The following is a 27021-nucleotide window of genomic DNA, read 5'->3' as shown; positions in this document are numbered from 1 at the left end:
TGTGTGTGTGTGTGTGTGTGTGTGTGTGTGTGTGTGTGTGTGTGTGTTCCTGTATCTCTATCTTTGTGAGAATTAATCGTAGTTTTAGTGTTTTAGATTTGGCTTTTCTATGAGTAAAGGTCCAGAGCTGCAGCCAGCGCCTGAGCCCAAATCTATTCATGACTAAGACAGTGTTTTTTTAAAGGCTTTTAAATCTGTCGAAGCTCACTACGAGGACAGGCCTGATGAGATACAGTTATTTGTCAAACATATTTTCTTACTTATGTAACGCTACCTTTTTTTTGTATCTAGTCTGTAGCGAACATAAATATTAATTTGGATGTGTTGTATGTCATCATCAGCTTTAGCTTCATTAGAAACGTCTCTGTGTGCAGTCAATGGATGGTCATAATTAGGATAGAATTATAAGGATGTGTGTGTGTGTGAGTGTGTGTGTGAGTGAGTGCGGGGGGCAGTGCAGTCCCCGTTGGCAGGGTTACAGCTGTGTCCCTCTTGCTCTCCACAGGACAAGGAGATGGAGAAACAGAGGCTTCTGTACCAGCAGTCGCGTCTGCACAACCGCGGGGCTGCAGAGATGGTGCTGCAGATGATTAGTGCCTGTAAAGGTAGCTGCTACACACACACACACACACACATACTCACACACTGTCACTCACATGGTTTTGTCACTGATGCGGATATTATATTGACTTTAAATAATGTCACTATAGGCTGTCCTTAGAATGATGAATGACCCATCTGGGTTAATTGGTAATAAATAGTTAATTTGTTTTGAGCTGTGTGATATTACAGTTCCCCTCAGCCAGTTAACTGAATTCAAGGATAGAGTGGTGTTTCAGACACTGAACAGCAAATGATGCTGATGCTGCACTTTGCCTCGAGGAGTGTAGTGTAGTGTAGAAATGCTGAAAAGCAGGAGTGAGAATCAGTTACAAGTCAAAGTCCTGCATTCAAAATGAGTGAAAGGTATTTAGCATCAGAGTATACTTGCAGGACCAAAAGTAAAAGTATTAATTATGCTGAATGGACAGTTTTAGAATAATATATATTATATTACTGGATTATAATTAATATGCATTAATGTTTAACGTGACATCACATTCATGTTGCAGCTGTTGAAGGTGGGGGTCATTTGAATCACTTTATATACTGCTGGGTAGCTTAATCCCTAAACAGTGCATCAATTATTAATTGATTTTATATATTTTTTGAATTATTAATGTGAGTCTTCAAAGTAACTAAAGCTGTCAAATAACTGTAGTGGAGTAAAATGTGCAATATTTGCTTCTGAATGGTAGTAAATTAGAAGAATAAAACAACAGAAAATGGAAATACTCTAGTAAAGTACAAGCACCTTCAAATTGTGCTCAAGCACGGTTCTTGAGTAAATGTATTTAGTTACATTCCACCACTGACTTTTTAAATTTTCTATTACAAGAAAAAAGTTTTGTTTTTTGAATGAAATGCTGGAAATAATAAAATGTACTTTCAGCTTCACCTTATTAATCCAGAATTAAATCAACAAATACATTCTAATATACAATAAAGTAGTAAAAGTTAGACCCACTTTTACCAGCTTCAACAATGAGGTGAAACTCATTCATGCGTCAGAATAAACAAATCATATTTCCTTCTAAAACGGACCATTCTGCATGATTAACACTTTTACTTTTGGTATTTTGCTGCTAATATGTTGTACTTCTACTGAAGTCACATTTTGAATGCTTTACTTGAAACAGAGCATTTGTACACCGTTGTGTTGGCACTTTTACTTCCACCACTGATGTCTCGTCTGATTCCAGGTGAACCTGGAGTCATGGTTTCTTCCACACTCAAACTGGGAATCTCCATCCTCAATGGAGGCAACTGTGATGTACAGCAGGTAAGTACGTTTTTCACTAGACAGCTGGAATAAATCACGGCAGCTGGATTTTCATGATATCACAAGGTCACGCAATTATTTGCAGGATCACATAACGGACGAAAATCCATCTTGTCGGGCTTTAAGTAATGTGTTTGTGTCCGGACCAATCAGAGGCCTGTGAGGAGCTGCTGGCAGCTCCGGCTATGATTTAGGTGTATGTCAAGCTACACAGAGAGGGAACTGTCTGTTCAAGACAACAATGTCCTGAAGATGTTAGCGGCGATGGTGCGATAGCATCAGTTCTATCTGAACAGGAGAGTATTTCTTCATTAAAAGTAGAGCACTGAGGGCTTTTGTCCACGGAAAAAAGACATTTTTCGCTCTTCTCCCGACTGACTTCGGCAAGAGTTTGATTGACAGATGGTCCATCCACTCACTCAAGTGCCTGCCCTTTTCCAAACAGTTTGCAATGACAACTTCTCAGATGGCGTTAAGACTAAAGCTCAACTGAATGAGGATGCTACTCACCATCTTAATCGCTTTTGTTGCTTGCTTGCTGTCAACCTGTCTGTGTGCAGAGGATGCTGGACTATCTGAAGGATAAAAAGGATGTGGGGTTCTTCCTCAGCGTTCAGGCTCTGATGCAGACCTGCAGGTCTGTCATGGATTTCTGTTCTTGATCTCTCTCGTTTTTTGATTGTTGCTCTCTAAACAATGTTTAGAGTGAAAGGGCTTATTGTGAGTAAAGTTTGTAGAACTGCATAAACTAAACTAAACTGACCGAATGCTTCATGTTGACAGCGTTTTGGACTTGAATGCTTTTGAGAGACAAAACAAGGCCGAGGGACTTGGGATGGTTTCAGAGGAAGGGACTAGTGAGTATGGTCTACAGCTTCTTACTGCCACACACTATCTGAACTCACTGCATACAGACTGCCATACACACACACACACACACACACACACACTGTCACATCCCTGTTCTCCTACGTCATTGTGCATTGGTTTGAGACACAATGTGACATGTTTCTAGTTCTAGTGAGTGTCTGAGTTTGCCTGTTTGAGGATGCAGGTATGTTTTCATGAAAGTGTGTGTTCTAGGAGTGTTGGAGCCAGGACGCTCTTGCATTAAACGCAGCATTATGACTATTGATCTATGAGTCTTAAGACTGCTGGACTCACTGCGTCTCTTTGTCTTTCTCTCTCCCTCATCTCGTTCACTTTGCCCGTTTTCGACCCTTTCCCCCTCCATGGTCATGTTTCTCTCCCACACGTCAATTTGCTGTTCTCACGGTGCTCAGATAAGAAGCTAGAACGTGGTAAATGATCTCATATATTTGCTTTCTTTCTGTCCCTCCTTTTCTGTCCTCTGTCCCTTTTTTTCTATTTTTTAGCTCTCAATCACCCGACTAGTCTTTTCCTTGCTGTGACCTTAATATGCATTTCATTTCACACTCAAGGACCGAGTGAAGTCAACCTTTACAGTCGCTTGTGAGGTTTGATTTTCGTCCTTGAGTGTTTTTAATCGCAGATCTACTGTAACTCTGACTGAAGTCTTGTGACTGATCATTGGGAAGGAAAGGCAGTAACCTCATTCCTCCTTTCCCACTCAGTTCTCTCCAGTCGGCCGTAGAGAACTACACTGACCCGGTGTCCTAGAAACTCTGAAATGAATTGCAGCAGCAGCAGCAGGGACTCTCTAAGTCCTGTATCGCTCTCATTCACATCATTTAAATGTAGTTTGACCCACACAGCTAGACCATCTGTGTGAAGTCACTGCATATAAATCCTTATCACACGGAAGATGGGAAGGGCTCTCTCCTCAGTCCTCTGTTCCATCAGGACAAAGAGTGGATCATAACAGGAAGAAATAACTGGATGAAAATGAGAAAAGAGTCAAGATAAGAGAGAAAAACTAAATGCTACTCAGAACAGTGCTTTCTAGTAATTCCCACATGTATTAGTGCATTTAAATGTATTTATTTATTCATACAGAGCATGTTAATGAGGATCAACTCCACCGCCACGTTTCTGTTTTTCTGTCATGAGTACATCTGAGCATGCTTGTGCATTTTTGACTACGACAGTTTTTCAAGTATCCACTTTCTGATGGCATGCCAATAGAGAGCTGTAAAGTGTGTATTTTGTAATGGATGGGATTTAAAATCAAATGAAGTCAAACATATCTCAGTCAAAAGATACTGAAATGAACTTAAAAAGCTACTCGCGTCCTGTGAGATGAGTTGGCGTCCTTTACTTCCACCCTGACACAAACAGCGGTTAACTCACAATTCGACATCTATTCGTTATGTTTCCTCCAACATCCACACACATCCATACATGCAGAGTTCAGTAGATCTGTCCTGCATGCCGGAGTGCCTTGAGCTTCATCTCTGTATTTGTGTGTTCACCGTCTTCATTCGTGATTTGTATCTGTATCTGTTGTTATTCCCTGGTTTCCTGGTGACATGTATCTGTGTATCCCATGTCCATTTAAACGTGATGATCTGCTGTTCGATCGAGTTTTGTTGAATAGAGGTTTTCTGTAAAACAGTATCTGGAGTGCTAGACGGAGGTAACGTTTTCTCGGCCTCCCTTTCCTGCTGACAAACGCATTCTAACCCATTCTAATGAAAGGGGAGTGGTATGAAGTGATGGTACTTACACTCTTACTGTTTTTACAATGCACATGTGTGTACAGTCACGGTGCACTAATCAGCGTCACCACACACACTCTGCTTTAGTTTCATCTACTGTTGCAGGTAAGTTTGTTTTGCTTATCGATAATATTTCACTACTAAATCTGCCACTGTAACATTGTGCAGTGTTAAGTGTGTATCAGTAAATGCGTGACGTTATATTGGATAACCATAATCACCATTTAACCAGATTAACACAGTTGATGCCTAATCTGAATACGGATTCTTCTGTTTTAACAAGTCGACTGTTTTCAGATTCAGCCTTATTGTTTTATAATATTATGAAAACTAGATATTTGAACTCTAATTCCCTGTGCAGTTTTCCTTGTTAAAATAGTTTGAATATATATATGTTTTATATTTAGAAAGGATCTCTGCACTAGCTTCAATAAAATGACTATTGTGTAAAAAGTTGATTTTGTCTTTGGAACTGGTGAAATAGTTTTGCCTGAGAAGCAGAATTATTTTGCATTTAGATTCAAAAATATTTTTTTTAAATGACTTGTTCAGATGGAAACACGTACTAGTGCATTGTTCTATTACTTCTTCCTTCCAGTAATAACTTAATATACCTTAACACAGCAGAATGATGGAGAGACTTTTCAACATGAATCATTTGCATTTCCTGTGTCCCTCTTGCCAGATGAGAAAGTGATGGCGGACGATGAATTCACGTGTGACCTCTTCCGCTTCCTGCAGCTTCTTTGTGAGGGCCACAACAACGGTGAGTCAAAGCTGGAGCCGAAGCTGGTGTGTTCAAATGACGCTCCAGCTAGGACCGCTTGTTCATTTATATATCACTGTAAATGATGACATTTCAGTTGTTGAAAACTCCATTTAAAGCGCACTTTTTGTTCTGTTTCCAGATTTTCAGAACTACTTGAGAACTCAGACGGGCAGCACCACTACCATCAACATCATCATTTGCACGGTGGACTACCTGCTGAGACTTCAGGTTCTCTGATCTTTGTCCCACTTTCTCCAGATTGTAGCTACTTTTGTGAATAGCCGCTCTGTTTCGTTGATGGTTGTTTCATGTTATTATTATCACTGTGAGGTTTTTTTGTTCCTCAACCAGCACACATACATTTATTTCAGAAAATATGGTCTTTTTATTTGGTATACTAACTCAAGTGAGGTAAGTAAACATGACTTTAATTGTATAAATGTCCTACTGAGACTACATTTTTCAGTCAATTTAATAATACGGTATAATTTAAAAGTTTTTGTTTTCTTCCTCCTCCTTCCTGTATGCAGGAGTCGATCAGTGACTTTTACTGGTACTACTCAGGAAAAGACATTATTGATGATCCTGGTAAGAGGAATTTCTCCAAAGCAATGACTGTGGCCAAGCAGGTCTTCAACAGCTTGACTGAGTACATCCAAGTAAGAGAGCCCCTGAACACTGCATGTAACGCCCTCTTTGTAGGAAAGGAAATGCAGGAAGTCTTTTCTTTCAAAATAAAACTATGAAACCTACTTTCTCCACATCCAGTATAATAACTAAACACAACCCAGTCGAGCTAAAAAAGACAAGACACTGTAGTTAATGAAATGAAACCGTAAAGCTAGAATTTAAACTTCTGTCCACACTGAAACTATCCACCCTTTAAAGCCAGGTGTTTGTTTCAGAACATTTACTTTGAAACACAGTACAATGTTAAAATATATCCCCTAGCATGATGTCAGCACTGGGATTTTATCTACATTGCCCACCTTGTTTCTGTCTCTGTCAGGGTCCCTGTACTGGAAACCAGCAGTCTCTGGCCCACAGCAGGTTGTGGGACGCTGTGGTGGGCTTCCTGCACGTCTTTGCTCATATGATGATGAAACTTGCTCAGGTAAGAAACATCCCGACTCATTATTAACCTTTTTGTAGCCTTCCGATTTATTTCCCTTCGTATATCATGGATCTGTAGAGAATCAAGAATAATGTGTTTGTTGTATTTCAGTCGACCAAAAGATGAAAGCAATATCAAATAGAAGTGTACACATTTCCAAAGGATATAGTTCAATTCGTTAGTCCTCTTCGAGTATACTAATTATGTGAACTGTCTCTCTCATGGTTCTTGCAGAGTAAAGTATGTAATTTTTTTTGTTATATCTGTGATTATTTAGTTTAATTAATTGATTTTCCCCTATTCTCTTTGTCCGATTGTTTCTGCGTCTCTACTCAGCCGTTTTATGTTTACGGTGGTAATCCTAAAGATGTTACTGATGGAACAGCAAACGTGCTTTAAGACTACAAGTCCCAGAATGCCGGGGGGCAGCAAAACTAACTATAGTCATATAATAAAGTTTTTCTAACTAACTGTGAGCAATCGTGATCTGTGTTTGCGCTGCACCAGGCATGTCCAAATTTAACAAAATGAGAAATCCGTACATTGAAGCAGCCTGTGGCCACTTCAAAATAAAAGTCAACTCGTGTTTCGCCGATTAAATGCATTTAATGTGAAGCTGCAGCTGTAGGAAATGTTCAGTTTGCATCAGCAGTAACTTCACACAGTATTTTTTGTCCGGAAATGTCGCCACAGACACTCAATTACAACTAATGTAGAATTTATGTCAACTTACTAAATACTGTTTTCATTTCTCGGTAGCCATGTTGTTGTTTTTACATTTACTAGCAATGTTAATTGATTTGAAATAGTCTTTGTTAAATTTTGCTTTTTTTACATTATATCAGTTTATCAGTGTGCTGCTGAATTATGGCACACTGTTCACCACATTCAGTTCACCACTTTCAGGTTGTCAACAACATGAATTCAAGTTAAGGTGGCAGAATTTGAGGAAAAACAGTTCTCTTTCATTTTCTTCGTGATTCTATATCATACGGTTAATCCACCTCACCTTATTTGCGTGTAGATTCATGTGGTAGTACTGACCAGTGATCAGGGTTTGAACGTGTGTTTGCTTTGAATAATGTGTGCCTGCGGTCTGTAACTTGTTTGACCTAACAAAGAGCTGCGGTGTTCCCTGCTCAGTCTGTGTTGATTGCTACTGATGCTGCTGTTTAAAATGCATTTTTGTATTTGCATATCTTGAATATCTTTCAAATGGTAGGTTATGAGGTTTTTTTTATTAAAAAGGTAAGCTATAATAACCTTTGGATCAGCACTTTCAGATGAACTCATCTGAGCTCATACATACATTTTCACAAACTCTGTTGAGACTAAAAATTAGCTTTAACACCTGCACTGAATGTGTGTGTCCTCTCTGATGTGTTTGTACTGGATGAGAAGCAGCGTCATTTAGAACATTTGGCCTGTCCAGGTTTAGACAAATACAAAAACAAAGTAAAAATGTTGATGGATAACATTTTTATTTTCATCTGTAACCCTGTTAGATGCACCCCGATCCTGGACAACGAAATGGCGTAAGAATGTGTCTCTCTGCCAGCGCCATCTCATTTAGAGGCCCGCTAAGACTTTTTTTTTAAAACATTTTTATTAAGATATTATGCTTCATCACATTATTTATTACGCAGCTGAATACCCAAATCATTTCCATTTCCCTCTGTATTATTGTTTAGGTGTTCTAACAAGCCATACATTCAATTACTAGATATTGTCCCTGAATACAGGGGACATGTGAATGGACTGTCCGTTCAGAGACGGCTTGAATAAAGATTGACGAGGTAAATTTAATCGCATTCTTAGATGTTATTCCCTTGTTAAAATTGGTATACAACAAATATAACAAATATAATTTATTCATGAAAAAAAAACACTGGTTAATTATTCCTTCCTAATTTATGAGACTCATTTCACATTGTTGCCTTAAGCATCTAAATGTCTCGCTTTGCTTCTTTTCATTTCGCTGTATTTCTGCTGTTTTTCTATATTTTGTTGTTTTGTGTCGTAGAGGTATTAAAAGGCGCCAATGCAATTTTACAGGTGGCTGATGCTTGCACATCCCGAAAGCTTTTTTCCTCTAGACCTTCACCAGCCTGACTGCCACTTTAGACTGTCTAAACAATTTAGCAACTCTTGTTATCTACTGGTGCCGGTCTTCAGGAGCGCTAAGATCAGCGTCTGCAGTTCTGTTCGTCTTCCTCGCTCGAATGCTCTTTCAGATAAAAGGGGAAAGGCGTTGCTGTCTAGCAGAGGCTTTTTTCTTCCCTCCTCTCATACCTGCCTGTGTTTCCAATGTGTTTGTTTTGCTGTCTGTCACATCAAGTGTACTATCTGTGATGATAAAAATGCATGTTCTTTATTTAAAAATGCAAACCCAGGATCATTTTTGGAGTAGAGCACACTCTGAGGTAGCTACTCTGCCCGTGTTTTTTGTCCTTGAAAGATGCACATATCGTCTCAAACTGTAATATATCATCCGTCAGTACACATGTTAAGAACATATTTCTCCACTCTTTGTGTTTTGTTTTGTGTTTTTGGTTTTGTTGCAGGACTCCAGTCAAATTGGACTGTTGAAGGAGCTGTTGGATCTGCAGAAGGACATGGTGGTGATGCTTCTGTCTCTACTTGAGGGTACGATGTCCGTCCCAGTCTAGTGACGTCCTTTCCGTTCCGTTGCGTGCTTTCTATACATTTCTCATCTCCTCTCGTCCTTGTTCCGCTCCTTGCAGGCAATGTGGTGAACGGCACCATCGCTAGGCAGATGGTTGACATGCTGGTGGAGTCCTCCAGCAACGTGGAGATGATCCTCAAGTTCTTCGACATGTTCCTCAAGCTCAAGGACATAGTGGCGTCCGACGCCTTCCGGGACTACGTGACCGACCCCCGCGGGCTAATCTCCAAGAAGGACTTTTCCAAGGCCATGGACAGCCAGAAGCAGTACTCTCCCTCAGAAATCCAGTTCCTCCTCTCCTGCTCGGAGGCCGACGAGAACGAGATGATCAACTTTGAGGAATTCGCCGATCGGTTCCAGGAGCCGGCCAAAGACATCGGCTTCAATATCGCCGTCCTGCTCACGAACCTGTCGGAGCACGTGCCCCACGACACCCGCCTTCAGAACTTCCTGGAGCAGGCCGACAGCGTGATCAACTACTTCCGCCCTTTCCTCGGCCGCATTGAGATCATGGGAGCCAGCAGGAAGATCGAGCGCATCTACTTTGAAATCAGCGAGGCGAACCGCAACCAGTGGGAAATGCCGCAGGTCCGAGAGTCCAAACGGCAGTTCATCTTTGACGTGGTCAACGAGGGCCAGGAGAGCGAGAAGATGGAGATGTTCGTGAACTTCTGCGAGGACACCATCTTTGAGATGAACATCGCCGCGTCGATCTCTGAGCCCGAGGGAGACGGCGCCGAAGAAGAGGACGACGAGGAGGAAGAAGAGGGCGGGGGAGATCAGGTAGAGTCTGCGGAGGGCGATGAAGACAATGGAGATGAAGCACCTCCAGAGTCCGCCTCAGCATTTGCGGAGTTCCTGCGGAGCGTGCTTGACTTCTTCAACATGTTCACCTTCCGTAACCTGCGGCGTCGGTACCGCAAGCTAAGAAAAATGACGGTGAAGGAGATGGTGATCGGCTTGGTTACGTTTATCTACACCGTCGTGATGGGTATCCTGATGTTCGTGTACGGCATATGCAAGGGCTTCTTCACACTCATATGGAAGGCGCTGTTCGGCGGAGGCTTAGTGGAGGGCGCCAAGAAGATGACGGTGACGGAGATCCTAGCCAGCATGCCAGATCCCACGCAGGACGAAGTTCATGAGGACCTGCCGCCCGAACCAGGGGCTCGAGAGATCCAAGACGCAGACGGAGGGTCGGACCTCTTGGATGTTGTGGAGGGAGACGAGGAAGAGGAGGATAGCGAGGAGAGAGGGGAAGGTGGACGCCTGCCTGGCTTTAGTGCTCCTGGAGGACTCGGAGACTTTGGTGAGACGACGACTGAGGAGCCTCCGACTCCTGAGGGCACGCCGCTGCTGAAGAGGAAATTGGTGAGGCGTTCTGTCTGTTACTGTTGTTTAACGTGCACGCTCTCCATTAATCCGTTAACTAACCGCAACACAATTATTGAAACAGTTGGAAGCCACAGTGGGAGGACCTGGAGAGGAAGAGCAACCTGTTCAACCTGTTCAACCTGAAGAAGAGGTTCCTCTGGAGACCGAGAAAGCAGAGTAAGTTGGCTGCCTGCTGAGAATCAACATCTAAACTGAGCTGCTTCTGCTAAAGATGAGGCGAATATTGATTCACTCTCAGCTAAGACGTGCAGCCATGTCAGCTAATTGACAAATTTACAAGTAAATGTACATTTAGAGTTCCCACATTTAAGAGCAAATGTGTCAAGTAATTATGAATCATCTTGAATGTAATTCACTTTTTGTACAGAAATGTGTAGAGACATTTTCAGTGTTCGCATGATCACATATCTACAGTACAACAATGTACTAGGGCCACTCTAGGTAAGAGCTGTGGGAGGGGGGGCTCATATCCTCAGAAAAAAAACTCCAATATCCAAAATTAAAGTTGTAAATCTATGAGAAAAAAATTGGATATTCTCTGTGATTCATGTGGTTCATTCTAAAGAAAAAAAACTCAAATTTACAAGAAGAAAATTGATTATAAGGATTATAAATGCTGGCTATCCTTCATGTTGTTTCTGTTATTTTATGAACACGATGCAATGTGTGCAAAGTTTTTTTTCTTGTGAATTTATAACTGAATCTTGTTTTGGGGAATATAAGCCCCCCTCCCACAGCTCTGTAATAATAATAACTATTTTTCCTACAATAGTCTTAATACACCATTGTACATATCCAGGCAGCTTTATCATATGTTTAAACAGTCCAGAGAAGAAAGTATTTCACCTGATGTGTCTCGTCCAGCACCGAGAATGGAGAGAAGGAGAAGGAGGCCAAGCCTGAACCAGAGGTAAAGGAGGAGGAGCCTGAGGTGGAAGAGGAAAAGACGGTGAAGACGAAGTCGAAGAAGGACAAGAAACCGGCCGAGGACAGCTTCGAGCTGTGGAATGAGCTGGAGGTTCAGAGGATTAAATTCATGGTGAGGAGCTCTCTGTTACAGTAAATATTTTAGAATTTTTCTTGTTAGCCACCACATGGGGCTGCAGTCTGACATGTTCTGTGACATATTGGTATTTTTAAGTAATGAAGTGAGGTAGAAATGGAGACTGAGATGTTGATTTCATTTGGTTTGGACCGGATGATTGTCACTCAGAAGGCTGTACCGTTGTTTTCTTCACAGAACTACCTTTCTCGCAACTTCTACAACTTTCGGTTCTTGGCCCTGTTTATCTCCTTCGCTCTCAATTTCATCCTGCTCTTCTACAAGGTCTGTGCATCTGTAACTAACGTTAGACGACACACATGGTATCAACTCGTGGCGATACCCACCCCCCAAATAAATCTCCATAAAACACACTGAGGAATGTGTTACAATAAAGTTACATCAACTCTTTTGTCCAGGATCAGATGGTTTTCTCTTAATCACCATATAGCTGCTGAACGTTCCATACCAACAACATAGAGAAACACATAACCACTGACATCGTGTGAGCGTATGTGGAGGACTCCATCACACTGCTAGCATCTTTTATGTGGCTGTTCGGAGGACATTCAGGAGTCATTCAGCAGCAATGATACAGTTGAGGAGCACGGCACTACATAATTCAAGATCTCAGTCAATAAGGAGCACACTATTTCCCAAAAAAGAGATGGCTCATGCACCGTAGTTTATTAAGGAACTCTTTTTACTAGTGAGATGGGCTCAATGTTCAAATTTGAGGTGGATCTACTGATGATTGGGTATATAAATTATTCTATTTATTTGTTTAAATCAATATATAAATATATATATATATTTATAATTATGTGTTTATCATTTGTCATTTTTGTCATTTCCAATGCATATCTTTATCTCAATAAAAATGGGATCACAAAGATCCACCTTTCTGTATTCAAAAGTAATGTTTGCAATGTGCCCTTGACATTTTTGTTAATTTGCCTTCATGCCGCACAAATAAACCAACAATTAAAAGACTCATTCTGTGTGACCTCTCCAGGTGTCTGAAAGTCCTCCGGGCATGGGGGGCCCGGAACCGTTGGAGGGTTCTGGTATGTTTGAGGGCTCTGGCCTGTTTGAAGGCTCCGGTGCTGAGGAGGATGGGTCCGGATTAGATGACGGAGGAGGAGAAGATGACGAAGAGGAGAGTCCCTTGTACTACTTCTTGGAAGAGAGCACAGGCTACATGGAGCCAGCCATGGCTTTCTTCGGTATCGTCCACACCATCCTCTCCCTCCTCTGCATCATCGGCTATAACTGCCTCAAGGTACGCTGTGTTTGCACCACAAAAAAAACAACACATGGGGGGGTTTTTTTGTGTCCGATTGTGGGTTTCAAGCAGCGTGTCTTCTTTTCCCTCTTTACCCTTCAGGTCCCTCTGGTTATCTTCAAGAGAGAGAAGGAGCTGGCCAGAAAGCTTGAGTTTGATGGTGTCTACGTCACTGAGCAGCCTGAGGACGACGACATCAAGGGCCAGTGGGACAGACTGGTGCTCAACACTCCGTAAGAGCCCTTTTACATCATCAGATGTAGGCCCAACCCTACTAATTCATTCCAGCCCAAACCCGACGTTTCAGCATCAAACTCTCTCTTCTAAGATATTCAGAATAATAGACCTGTTAACACTTGTTTAATGAAACTGACTTCTGTGAATACATCATGACAAAAGCCAATGTTCTCTGCGTTTTCACAAACAAACCCACAGAACCTGAAAAACTGGTGATTGTTGACAGTTCATTATATATTTAAAGCTGGCTGAGGTAATTCATGTTCGAAACATTTTAGTGATATTTGTTGAAATTCTCTGTAGATCCAGACAGCAACTGATAACTCAAATGCTCTGACAAAATACGATATAAAATATCCTGTAGCTGTGACTGTCAGAGGCCTGAAATAAGCCCGTCCAATTCGAACTGCCTGTCTACCAAAAATTTAGTTTTTCTAAACAAAATTTGGTTGTTAGCTGCTCCTAGATGGGAGTGCTAACAATAGTTAGTTTACGTTAATTCTTAGGTGTTTTCATAAATGTGAGACATGAGGTAGTTGGACACGCTAACGATGCGCTAAGCTCCTCCCCCCCAACGCTCCCTCGTCCTCCGGCAGCAGTCAGGTGTGTGCGTTAGTGTGTTTTGGGGGAGTGGCTTCAAAGGGAGGCCTGTAGGGAGGCGCTGGGGTTTTCACAGTTGGATACTTTCAAAATCTAGGTTTGTCTTGGTTTAATTCTGGTTTCTCCAAAGTTGCTTACTCCACCTTTAACTCTTAATATTGTCCTTGATTTAGGGGCATCACAGATTTTACACTATTATTATTATTATTAGTTAAAATAAGCCTTAAAGAAATGACAACAGAATTAAAATAAAATAAAAAATTTGAAACCTGATTAAAAATAGCATCTAACTATATAGATAAAGCATGTTAGTTTACATGTTAGCAGCACGATAGCATGTGAAGGTAAGTACTAAATGTATAATAACATCAGATGACAGCTCTTAAAATATTGTCCTATAAATCACACACACACACACTTATGTCGATTTTTGTATTGCCGATGATGATGGAGCCTGGAGGGTTCATGTTGCAGGGTAGTCACGCTCTGGTCAGGTTGCAGACTTCTAATATATGGTAAACGCTTTTTGTTTCTCAATGCAGATCCTTCCCGAACAATTACTGGGACAAGTTTGTGAAAAGAAAGGTGAGTTTTCTTTCCCTGACAGCTTTGATTTGAAATGTCAGGGATATTTTCTTGCAGTGAAATGACATCAGTGTGTGTGACACCCAGGTGCTGGATAAATATGGTGACATCTACGGCAGAGAGAGGATTGCGGAGCTGCTCGGTATGGACTTGGCTTCTCTGGACGTCAGCGCCATGACTCATGAAAAGAAGCATGAACCAGACACCTCAATGTTTAGCTGGTATGTGCTGTTCACTCTCTACATGAACCATTCAGCGTTTAAAGAGCATAATATCAGAGAACAAACCTGTCCTCCTCTCCGTAGGATGACTGCCATTGACATCAAGTACCAGATCTGGAAGTTCGGTGTTATTTTCACTGACAATGTGAGTTAAGGAAGCAGTTCATGGTTTGATTTAGACAATGAGAGCTTGAGTGTGACTGACAGCCCTCTCTCATATATTTAGACCTTCCTCTACCTGGTCTGGTACACGTTGATGTCTCTGCTCGGACACTACAACAACTTCTTCTTTGCCTGTCATCTTCTGGACATCGCCATGGGTGTCAAAACCCTGCGCACCATCCTGTCCTCTGTTACTCACAACGGCAAACAGGTCTGCACACTTCCACTCTAATGATGCATCGCGAGGCTCTCTGCACACCGCACACTAATGTCCCATAAACCTGTCCCTCACAGCTGATGATGACAGTGGGTCTGCTGGCCGTGGTGGTGTACCTGTACACCGTGGTGGCCTTCAACTTCTTCCGCAAGTTCTACAACATGAGTGAGGACGAGGACGAACCGGACATGAAGTGTGACGACATGATGACTGTGAGTGGCGGGGCAGAGAGATAGATGCCTGTAGGACCGTGGTATCGGGGTTTACTTTACTTTGTGTTATGAAACATGATTTTCGCCGCTCTCTCCCGCAGTGTTACCTGTTCCACATGTACGTTGGCGTGCGTGCTGGTGGTGGAATAGGAGATGAAATTGAGGACCCGGCCGGTGACGAGTACGAGCTGTACCGAGTGGTCTTTGACATCACCTTCTTCTTCTTCGTCATTGTCATCTTGCTGGCTATCATCCAGGGTATGTTTTTATGAGTGGTGAATTCTCTCAAAGTGCTCTTTGTAGTTTGGGGGTAATTTAACACTATGTAAAGAGCTTCCGACATTGGTGCCTGCCTGTGGTAGTGTATGCTGAGGCAGAGAGCAGTGCAGAGGAGGGATGGGTTGTGGATTGCATCAGTGTTCCCCTGGATTGTCTCAAACAAAAACTTGTTTCAATAGAATAATTTGAAAGTGCTATAATCACAGAATTAAACACATAACAGCTTTAAAAGAATAATACACTCCCAAAATGACATCATTACATTTGATTATCATTACGTATATACTCACCCCATGTTGCCTTCATTTATTTTCACATTCCTCCACGGTGAACAGAGGTTTCAAAAAATGGAGAAAAGTCCAGATGAATTGAAGTAAATGGGGGCTGCAAAACTATCTCAAAACATCAGTTTACAAACTCAAACAACTGTTGCAGTATAATGCAAGTCTCAGGACAACCCAGAAGTGATTTGAATAGTAAGGGTTAAGTGAAGATGCGTGTGTAGTAGTGAGCAAACAACTGGATACATGAGTTGCATCCAGAGCTACCTCAGAAAAATGTCTGTGTTTTCTGATGTGATGTGAGGAAAGCCTCCTGACTGAGTGAACATGGGCAGAGACTTGGAAAAATTGGAAAATCTAAGGAAGAAGAGAAGACATTTCAGGAAAAAAATGTTTTGTGACCTGAAGTTCGCCATCTCGAATTCTAAATCTGATGAAAACATCTGTCCAAAAGCTCACACACTGACCTCTGTAGACATGGTAACTTTGTTGAGAAGACCTCTGATCTTCAGACTCATAAGAAATGCTGTGTGTGTCTCTCAGGTTTGATCATCGATGCCTTTGGAGAGCTGAGAGACCAGCAGGAGCAGGTCAGAGAGGACATGGAGGTAAGATGATGACTCTCAGGGGGATTTAACACCTCACGTCACTGATTCTCCTTCAGTTACAAGGCGAGAGCGTGTTTCACCTCAACTGTCCCGTCTCCCTCCAGACAAAGTGCTTCATCTGTGGAATTGGAAGCGACTACTTTGACACGACGCCGCACGGCTTCGAGACGCACACCTTAGAAGAACATAACTTGGCCAACTACATGTGAGTTACCTGGCAGAGTGCAGATGTGACCCTCCTTTTAATACAGTATGTTTCCACTCATTTACCGTTTACTTCCAGAGTTCCAGATGTCCTCGAGGGTTTGATCATTTTAGATTCAGTGTTGATGTTTTTGTCCAGTGGGAAATAGGCTTTAGTCTTCTAACACACACTAACATCTGGCCTTGTCTTCAGTCAGTATTCATTTCCGGGACAAATGACACCCGGGGGACACGCACTCGTTTATTCCCTTTTTCCGGTGCATTGCTATGCGACATGCATTAAAGTGAATATATGATCACATATATATGATCAACAGGGACTCAGGCAATTTCAATAGTTTATTGACGTACAAAGCCACCAGACTCCAGTCAGAAAAACAGTCATTTTAACTCACTGATCATAAAAACATACAAACAAACAAACTTCACAGAAACGAAATCTCCAACTCTGGTTTCAGAGTTTGAAAGAGAGACTGAATAAGTGACAGATATAAAACGAAGTAACCACCGTGTTCATGACGTCAATCACGACACACCAGAAAAAGAAAAGAAAAGAGGCATGCTCGTCTACTGACGATGGCAAAGGAGTCTATCGCCTGTGTTTAGTGCACTTTTACTGTTTAAAATGTATTATGTTTGATTTGTTTTCTCTATTTCACCTTCAGGTTCTTCCTGATGTATCTCATCAATAAAGATGAAACAGAACACACAGGACAGGTCAGTAAACAGACATGCATAAGGTCGGTTGGTGTACATTGGTTTTTGTTCATAAAATCATTCTTTCTTTTTCTTTTTTCTTTTTTTACACCTCTGTGTATCAGGAGTCCTACGTGTGGAAGCTGTACCAGGAGCGATGCTGGGACTTCTTCCCTGCTGGAGACTGCTTCAGGAAGCAGTACGAGGATCAGCTCCAATAACGTCCCGCATCCTTAACGTCTGAGGGAGAAGGAGAGGAGAGGAGGGAGGAAAGATTACAAATGTAGACTCTGAACACATCTATTTTCTTAGTTTCTCCTATCTTGAAGCTATGCACACTTTGACTGCACTGCTGTACCACCCGCAGCACGATGTCGACGAGAGAGGTTTGAGGGAAGCAGAAGAATAATATCACGAGGCATAAACAGACAGGGGCCTTTTTACTGCGCTATGAAAACACTACACGGCCTTTTTGGTGTAAAATATACATAGACTGCCTTTGTGTATCAGTGCATTTATACAAAACGGGCTCTTTCAGTCGCTACTGCTGTAAACGTTTTAGTGCCTATAGCAATGTCACTGATTTTTAGCTTTAACACTTTTATTTGAGATTAGAGTGGATATGTTTTATTTATATTGTTTGTAAGGTTGGGAGTTGTTGGTGTTTTTGTATGTGGCTGTTGCCATTTGATATTTCATTTCTAATTTTCTGGAGTTTCAATGAGAGTGAGCGTTTTGAAAGAAAAATAATTCAGCTGCTCACCGTCGTATCTCCGAGATCCTCGAGGGAGCAGTGAATGTTTTAGGCCCCGTCTCGCTTCCTTTTCTTCTTTTCTCTCCCTCTCTCGAAAGAAAACCAGTCTACAAACAAGCGATCGTGAATGAAAACTCGCCGGGATAATAAAGTGTCATCTGCGTACGCGACACATACCGGTGTGAATCGGCTGTATAGACGAACCCAGTTTGCACTCTGAAGTCTTACAATGCGTCCCTGGACGCATGTGGTCCCCTCTCTCCACTGGTGTCTCTGTGCCATATAAGGCAGCGATGATGTACACACATGCAGTAGAGGAGAATGCCAAGGGTATTTATTCTTCTTTATATGCAGATCAGATCTTCTGAAGACGACCGTTTTAGCCCGTCTGTATTTCTGGCCAACAGTCTGTTTTATGACACTTTATGCACAAATAAGTTTTTGTCTGTGCATTGAAATAACTAGTGAATGTATTTAATGTGTACATCTTGGCCACTGTGTCATGTGTATAACGGAGTAACGTCTGGGCTGCTTAGAGGCCTTTTGATGAAAAGACATATTTTACATAAATACATATATTTATTTTTCTTTAGGGCTTGAGGAATTTGAGCGATCGTTCTTCTCCGTCGGACTTGAACACGTCGCGTGTCCCTGTTTGTGAAAAACCCACAGCGGTGGAGAGACTCGTTCTCACACTGAAGTTAATGCCCAGTTTGCAGTCAGAAGAGCACATTCTTGTTTTTGCTAGTTAGGTTTTTACGATAGATCGGTTCTTTTTCTCCGAGTCACGTGCGCTGCGTCGATCTCAGACAGTCCTGTCTCACTAATCCTTTGACGGATCACATAAAAACTCTCCGTCTCGCATCGAATGTCTCGACACACTTTGTCAGAGGCAGAGCAGTATTTTGTTTGCTGATGACTCTGAAGTGTGTAGCTACTTGCAGCTGTGGTCCACGTGGAGGCAGCTGACTGGAGATCTTGACTTTCCACCTGACTGAGTGTCCTCTGACTGAACCCTGTGTTTCAATACAGAATAAACAGATTATTTTAAGGACAACTTGGACATGTGTCCTCATTTACATGTGAAGCTCACTGTGTGTGTGTGTGTGCGCTTGTTCCATCTTTTGTGAGGACCAGTTTTAAGTATGAAGATATTTTTGGTTTAGGGAATGCCTCGTGGGTCACTATAAGTCTATGTGTACGAATGTGTGTGTCTGTAGGCATGCGTCCCTGAGGTGTATTGTAAATGTTGTGGTAGGAACATCAACAGATATTTGCATATTACATAACCTGCATGTAAAAACGGTCTGTGAGCATCTGACAATGTTCAGGTTCTCTTCTTTAATTGTTCCATGGTGGTTTATTTCTGACACATTTGTCCCTTAATATGTCCATTTATATGCACATTGACATCTTTCAAATGCATTTACAGTATATTAAAACAATAATATTTAGTAGTTTAAGTAAAATTACATGAGGATTTAATTCCCTATAATATCCTTTATAAATAAGAAAATGTGGTTACACTTTCTATGACGCCATGTCTACATGCCTTAAAAACATTCATAATGCAGTATCTTCTTATACCACTGCATAATTAATAGCACTCCTAAATATTGACAGTGGTTTATAACAATCATAAACACATTATAAAGCATTTTATAATGACTAAGGTCAAGTATCAAGATACTTTGTCTTTTTGCAAATATAGTGTTTTATTATTCCTATAGAACTAATATATTATAATGTATTATAAATAATTTATAATGTGATTATAAGTCAGTAAAATCTATGAACAACGCGCAAAACTTATCTGATTTTAACTTTACTTAAAGCCAGTAATGACCATTTAGAGTAACTTATAATTTGATTATAACAGTGATTATAATGTGTTATCAAAAACTAAAATGTACTAAAACCATGGGACTTCAAATGATCTATTTACAAAAAACAATCATGGAATCATACTTGACCTTGAGTCACCATACAATGCTTTATAATATATTATTAATATGTTATTATAAAGCATTGTGAGTGTTAAAGAGTGCTTACAATCCATTATAGTCTGTTTATTGAACTGTACACTATAAATATGTTTATAATGCATTATAGGCCACATAGTCACTGAAAAATGTTCTTTGGAGGTATGATTCCGTTATAAATATCTTTAGCTGGTTATTGGGCCTTTACAGCACTGACCGTGACACTATGTCATTATGAAGACGCCTGCTGGTGTACTCGATAGTGAACTAAGTGAATGAAATGTCCCCCATCAGAAGTCTGCATTGCAGTGTCATGGCAGCTTAGGCAACATTTTTATCTTAATCAAATATCAGAAGTGGATTGTTACACTTTAAGCCTTTCAGGAAACACCCATGTATCACTGACGCCTTTGTCCCCTGACAGATTGTGTGTTTGTGGGTATGTGAACGTGAATGTTTACTCTGTAGCATTTGTTGAAGTAACCTCTTGCCTCCATGAAGTATGCATATAAAGTTAGTGTATGCTGGCAGACATGAGTGCCAGATAAGAGTTACTTGTGTTTCTGTTTGCCTTAGATAGGCAGGCTGGTAAGATATGTTATGAATCATAGACGGACCCTCCTTCAATTCTCTCTGGTTTCTCAATTAATGTGCTGAGATCATCTACACAGATATACACTTCAGAAAATTCAACATTTGTTGTCTTTTCCACAACCAAAGAGAAGTAAACTAACAGATGTAGCTTAAAGATTGTATCATGTCAGAATTGTTTACTGTGTTAGATTAAGGAAGTGTTCTAAAGCAGTAATCATGAATGAAGAAATAATGTAAAAGCAGCGGTGGAAAGTAAAGAAAGTAAAGTACATGTTCAGTACAAATTTGAGGCACTTTACTTGAGTACTTCTATTTCATGCTTATTATTTCTACTCCATTGATATTGCGATGGATGGTTTTTATTCCACTACACGTATTTGACAGCTTTAAGTACTAGCTACTGCACAGATTGGGAGTTTGCAAAACCAACTGACAGTGAGTTTATAAATTATGAGCTTTCGTAGATTAAACTCCCCATAAAATAGCTCAAATCATCTCCATCTGGACCAGTCTCAACAGCAAAATGCTCAATCATACATTGGTAATAGAATTCCAATAATAGTGTGACACTCTGAGAGGTCTGTTTCTGTCTTATTAGTACTTTTGATACTTTAAAAATACTTTTACTCGCTCCAGTCTTTTGTTGCACCGTGCCACTCCTCTGCTGGGTCAACAGTTAATGTGCACCCCGTGCCTCCAAAGTAAACACGGTGATGCGGGCCTGGGTTTGGTCCGCTGCTCTGCCCCTCGCTCATCCCTGGTATAAAACTGGGCCTCCATCAGAGACCACTTCCTAACAAAACCCTCCCGGTTCCGTCTCACACCGCTGCTGTCATGTCGTTTGTTGCTCCTCCTGGCTATCAGCCAATCTACGGCCCTGTGAGTATCTGCACTGACTGCTGCTGGGTACTGCATTGCACTAATGCAGAGGGGTTACATTCTGGTACAGAGTTATGTTGCACTCTGGACCACAATATGACCTAAAACTGACACATATTGAATATTTTTTGTGCATATACCCCAGATGAAAATATCTATATTTCAGATGTCTCATTTCGGATGTGGTTGTCCACATTAATGAAAGTATAAAGATTTCAGAATTGTGTGAGCTTCTTGGTTGATTATAATTCTGGATAGTCGTCATTGGATGCTGAAGATATTCATCGTTTTCATTACCATTATAGGATTCAGTGAATTTATTAGTAATAGTAATAATAATAACTTTATTTATATAGCACCTTTAAAAACAGTTTACAAAGTGCTTTGACAGACAAAGCAGCAAAAGCAAGGCAATAATAACAATAACAGAAAACTCAGTGAGACATTCGATACGATAGAAATAAACTAAGAAATAAATAAAAGAAAATTAATTTAGTAAAATCAACAAATAAAAATAAAACAGAAAAGCGACGACATCACATAAAGCCAGTCTGTAAAAATGTGTTTTGAGAAGTGATTTAAAAATAGTACTTGAGTAAATACTTCTTCCCACCGCTGCATCCAAGAGTAGTAAACAGTGAAGTCAACACTTATCCTCCACATCCTGACTTTGTGAATCTGTGATTTACTGTGTAATCATGTGGAGCTGTGTGGTGAGCTTTGTGGTGCAGTGTGGATGGATGAATATTTTTTGTGCACCGTACAGACAATTCCCTATCTGGGGCCCATTCATGGAGGCCTGAGGGAAGGAGTGTCCATCTACATCCAGGGGTCCATTCCTGAGGACATTACCAGGTGAGTATATATATATACACAGTATATACTGCTGTACAAGAGTTTGGAGGCACCTGTTGTATTGATGTTTTTCTTCTTTCCGTTAATAATATCTATTTCCTGTTCAGAAAAGCATAAGTGGACCTCAATCATTATTGAACCACAACGTGAATTTGGCCTCTAATGACTTTGGGGAAGCCGTTTAAACTTTGATTTTTACGTCCATAGTATGTTCAGCCGACATTCACATATTGGCAACACACCTGTTAATATTCCAGCTTTTTAAAGCTGCATTATATTGAAACCATCGACACAGAAACAGGAAGCGGTTCCTGTTTAAACCTGCTCACATTTTGATGCTAAGCTTCCAGTTTCTTTCACCAAAGACTGCTGAGTTCCTCTGTTCTTATTCAACTGTTGCTCTGAGAGATCTTTGTCTCTTTCTGCCCTTCCAGCTGTCAATCTGTGTTTTGTTCTCCACGTACAAAACAAACCCTTCGTACAAAATAGCACATCTATTTGTAAAGATGACTTTCTACTACCTAAAAGCATAAAAGACCATCAGACATCTGACTGAAACGAGTCAAGGCGATCCCAGACCTCTGAACGGTATATTTGTCTTAAAATAGTTCCACAAAAAGGATCATGTTAACACAAGGTCCACTTGTGTGAGCTGTTAGCAATGGGACTTTTATTACATTTCTAGCCTAAATCTTTTGACTCTGGGAACACCTTGTGTAAGCTCAAAATCTGGGTGGAGCAGGTTTCTTTGTCTTGTTGGATATCAGAACATGTGTGAAACACACAGCTCCATTTTTATCAGCCAACCCTCCCCTTAGCAAAACACTGAGGACAAAGTAAGCACTGCACACACCCACTTTATCCTTACATCTTTAACTCTTTTACAACATCCTCATTTTTTTTTTTACAATCGGCCCCACCTGCACTGTTTGCTTTCCTTTGCTTTACCCATAATGCCTGTGGTTCACCTGCTGTTACTTGTGGCAGGTTCTTTCTCAACCTGCTCTGCGATGAGTCCGAGTCCAGTGACATCGCCCTCCACTTCAACCCTCGCTTTGACGGCAGGGACAAGGTGGTCTTCAACTCCTGTCAGGAGGGGTCCTGGGGGTCTGAGGACAAGATCCACGACATGCCCTTCTGCAAGGGCCAGGCCTTTGAAATGGTCATCATGGCCACTTCTCAGGGCTACCAGGTGAGACCAACCAGAGGTCTACGCATACCTGCAAACAATATTATATTAACGTATACACAATATTTTATCATTGGAACATATGACACACACTCTGCTTAACATTTGACGTGATCCTGTTGCAGTTCAAAGTCAACGGGAACGACTTCTACACCTTCGAACACCGCCTCCCTCTGGAGCGAGTCCGTGCGATGCAGATCGCTGGAGACGTTTGCATCCAGACGATCAACATCATCGGGGTGAGGCTCACTGACCCCGAAGCTGTCAGCTCGATGCTTTGGGCTTTGCTAAGGGCAAAAACATTCAGCAGCATCATAGAGCATGCTTCCTAAATGCTTTCTGCTTCTGCGTCAGGGTGCTCGAGGTGGCATGAATAGGTACCCTGGAGGAATGGGAATGAGTAAAACAGTGAAATGTTGGTGCTTGCTTCGTTTTACTTCAAGCTTGAGCAAAGCTGAAACCTTACTGGGCTCCTACTGGTTACTAGAGTGTTATTAATGGTTGCTCGGGCGTCATTAATGGCTGCTAAGGGTGTTGCTCACTCGTGGACATGAAGTCCGCACACATGAGAGTAAACCTGAACCTTGACCATGAACCTTGAAATGACCTGTTATTACCTTGTTCTTCCACCGCTATTACAAGATGTTACTCTATTATTACCTTGTTACAAGCTGTAATGTGAATGCTACCAAAACTAGTATCAGTACCAGTGGTAGAAGTCGCAGTAGTATGTAGTAATGTGGTATCAGCAACAGTGTGTCTGTGTTTGTGAGAGTGTGCAACATCATCTGCTGTGTTAAAAAACTACAACTACTTTTTACAACGCTGAATAGAGTGTATGTTAATGAGGTTTGTCATCTGTTTAGTCTTACACTTCTATTTGGTGTTTTTAGGGAGGAATGGGAGGAGGAATGGGAGGAGGAATGGGAGGAGGAATGGGAGTAAGTATGCATATTTAAAAAATAACAAGGAAATTCGACACAGCGTTGTACAGGATTTAAAACGGTCACTTATTTTCAACAGGGAGGACATCCAGGAGGTGGCATGGGGGTGAATAAAGTCTTCTATTTCTTTTTTATTCATTCATTTAATTTTTTTTTAAATAACGCCTACCAAGGTCGAACTACTTACAATAAATGACAAAATCATATATAAAGTCTTTCTTTATAAAACATTGTTCTTCTTCACAGGGTGGATATCCAGGAGGCATGGGAGGTGGTATGGAGGTATGAAGCCGCGTTAAAATGATCCTTTTGTGTTTTCCCCACCTTTTCTAAACTTAACTAAGCCAAGCTAATTAGTTTGCATGTAAATAATAGTGTGTATTCAGTGTTTGTATACAAATAGCTTTATTTTTTCTCCTGTCAGGGAGGATTCCCAGGATCAAGCCTGCCGGTGAGAACACTGCATGACTACACCTTCATAAAGCCCTCAGTGTGTGAGACTGTCCGCTAATACAATATGAATCTGTTGTTGTGATTGTAGGGGATGGGCGGGCAGCCGGTCTACAACCCTGTAAGTAATATGTGTTCCCTTCTTTTGCTTTGGATTTTAATTTAATGTTTTTTTCCATTTTCCATTTGTATGTAGTGTTTTTGTTCGAACCCCAGGAAGAGTCATTTCTACCTTGACAGTAATGGGGATTCTGGGTAAACAAATAGATAAATTACACGTCACTGTTCGCATAGTCCACTTCTATTTCAAAAGATTTTTTATTTGCTCAGTCCTCACTTCGTACTAGAGTTTTTTAAATGTAGTTGATTTAGACCATCTAGTGGTCACAAAGAGGAACTGCAACACATTCAATTTGATCCCCAAAAAAGAAAAAAACAAACAATTAAAATATGACAGCTGGTTAATACCTCTGGTGAACATGCAGGGCCATATGAGCGATGGGGTAATCTACCTCTTCTCGTGATAGGAAGCTACTCAGGCCTCCATGACACTAATTACAAGTTACCACTGGTGCTGGCAAGCTTTTCAAATCTAAATCTGCTTTGTTGGCGAAATCATAGTTAAAAAAAGTAGTAGTCAAATGAACACTGATTATGTTAGCCTGGTGATCAATGCTACCAAACTAACACTTATACTTATATTCTTAAAAATGGAGGGAAAAGATCTTTGTTTTTTCATTTAACTGTTATAACTACATTTAACTGTGTTGTGTGTTTAAAGCCGGTGCCCTACTCCAACATGATCCCAGGAGGGATGTACCCAAAGAGGACCATCATCATCAGAGGCATGCTGCCCTATGGAGCAGCCAGGTGTGTGTGTGTGTGTGTGTGTGTGTGTGTGTGAGTGTATACATACACCGCCATCACTATAGTGTGAATGCTGCTAACAGACCCGGATTACACTCCTTCGTGTGTGTTGCAGAATTAGCATCAACTTCGTGGTGAGCAGATCTCGGGACATCGCCTTCCACATGAACCCCAGGGTGAGAGAGGGCGTCGTGGTGAGGAACAGCATGATCAGAGGTAACTGGGGCCAGGAGGAAAGAGAGCTCAGCATGAGCCCCTTCGCTGAGGGACAGTACTTCGACGTAAGTATTGTCTGTCCTTCATGTGTGTTTTAAATCATTTCGACTCGGCCGTGTCTTGACGTCCCTGTCCTCGTGCCTCAGATGTCCATCCGCTGCGGGGACCAGAGGTTCAAGGTGTTCGTGAACGGGCAGCACCTGTTCGACTTCTCCCACCGCCTGCAGTCCTTCAAAGAGATCGACAAGCTGGAGATAGAAGGCGACCTGCAGATCTCCTACATCCACTTCTGAGACCACACACACACACTCCTATAGGAACTATACATTCTGTACATTACTCAGCTATTTTTCAGCTACGGGATGATCTTTCAAAAGGATGTGTCAGCCTGCTGTTTGATCATGAATATCAATTATTGACCTCATCATCGGCTGTATTGAATCAATAAACTTGAACAAACACACGTGATGCGGATGAGATTAACATTGGCTACATCGAAGCTCAGGGAGAGAGCTCATTCACGATGAACACATTTATTTCTTATACAAAATACTGCGTGTACTGTATAAAACTTTTGTTTACAAATCAGCGACAGTATAAAGGCAGTTATAGTACAGTCGTCTCCCAATGCAACACACCGGGGGAATATGCACACACACGTCTACTGGAATGCAAAATACTGGCTCTCTGAAAGGCACTGAAGGTAAAGTTGTGACATTCTGAGGTTTAAGGCTGAACTGAAGAGGGAGTTGCTTGGAGGATAATTTGTTTCTTTTTGTCCAAAAGAAGCAACAGTGTTTCAAACACACTGGCTGGTGCGACACAGTATCTGCATTCAAAATTGGTAAAAATGTTTATGCAGCACCACAATTGATGCTGGACTATCATACGATAACACAGTACCAAATGTATAGCAAGAAATGTAATCTTAACAAAGAATTTCAGTAATGCTATATCACTGTAAACTGGTTCATATATATATATATATATATATACATATACATATATATATATACATATATAGAGTGTATATATATAAGTACCTTTTGATGTATACATCTGAGAGAAACAACGCCTTATTTGGAACAAATGATCTCCCAAAAATATGTGTTGGACTATATTACATTCCAATGACAAAATGATGAACTAAAGCAAAGATATATATATAAAAATATAT

The 27021-nt window shown here is 41.1% G+C and overlaps 2 protein-coding genes across 19 annotated transcripts in view; both read left to right on the top strand.

Annotated features, from left to right (window-relative positions):
* ryr1b (ryanodine receptor 1b (skeletal)) overlaps positions 1–18925 on the top strand; it is a 74023-nt gene extending 55098 nt beyond the window's left edge. For 9 of the 18 annotated variants that reach the window (XM_031863706.1, XM_031863699.1, XM_031863698.1 and 6 more), the window contains 28 exons: positions 506–605; positions 1803–1882; positions 2443–2519; positions 2666–2739; positions 3166–3183; positions 5207–5287; positions 5430–5518; positions 5821–5949; positions 6300–6404; positions 7910–7939; positions 8798–8827; positions 8969–9050; positions 9149–10461; positions 10547–10641; positions 11350–11524; positions 11726–11812; positions 12543–12809; positions 12915–13045; positions 14192–14234; positions 14322–14455; positions 14540–14600; positions 14682–14828; positions 14912–15046; positions 15148–15304; positions 16150–16214; positions 16319–16419; positions 17084–17135; positions 17240–18925. In XM_031863706.1, coding sequence (XP_031719566.1) covers positions 506–605; positions 1803–1882; positions 2443–2519; positions 2666–2739; positions 3166–3183; positions 5207–5287; positions 5430–5518; positions 5821–5949; positions 6300–6404; positions 7910–7939; positions 8798–8827; positions 8969–9050; positions 9149–10461; positions 10547–10641; positions 11350–11524; positions 11726–11812; positions 12543–12809; positions 12915–13045; positions 14192–14234; positions 14322–14455; positions 14540–14600; positions 14682–14828; positions 14912–15046; positions 15148–15304; positions 16150–16214; positions 16319–16419; positions 17084–17135; positions 17240–17335 — 3954 coding nt within the window. In that variant the 3' untranslated portion in view covers positions 17336–18925. The other 9 variants (XM_031863714.1, XM_031863711.1, XM_031863710.1 and 6 more) reach the window with 5 other exon arrangements.
* Positions 18926–21203: 2278 nt separating this feature from the next.
* LOC116392347 (galectin-4) lies at positions 21204–26307 on the top strand. The gene is made up of 12 exons (XM_031863715.1): positions 21204–21323; positions 22090–22178; positions 23166–23370; positions 23493–23606; positions 24261–24308; positions 24391–24417; positions 24558–24593; positions 24736–24762; positions 24853–24882; positions 25543–25631; positions 25744–25909; positions 25991–26307. Exons 1-12 carry the CDS (start codon positions 21279–21281, stop codon positions 26135–26137), a joined length of 1023 nt encoding a protein of 340 aa, XP_031719575.1. The 5' UTR covers positions 21204–21278; the 3' UTR covers positions 26138–26307.
* Positions 26308–27021: the final 714 nt, after the last annotated feature.

The sequence above is a fragment of the Anarrhichthys ocellatus genome, unplaced genomic scaffold (genome assembly GCF_004355925.1).
Source record: "Anarrhichthys ocellatus isolate YVR2014 unplaced genomic scaffold, GSC_Weel_1.0 scaffold29, whole genome shotgun sequence".
Classification (NCBI taxonomy): domain Eukaryota; kingdom Metazoa; phylum Chordata; class Actinopteri; order Perciformes; family Anarhichadidae; genus Anarrhichthys; species Anarrhichthys ocellatus.
The sequence above is the reverse complement of the archived record's forward strand: the minus strand, read 5'-3'. Positions and strand labels throughout refer to the sequence as shown.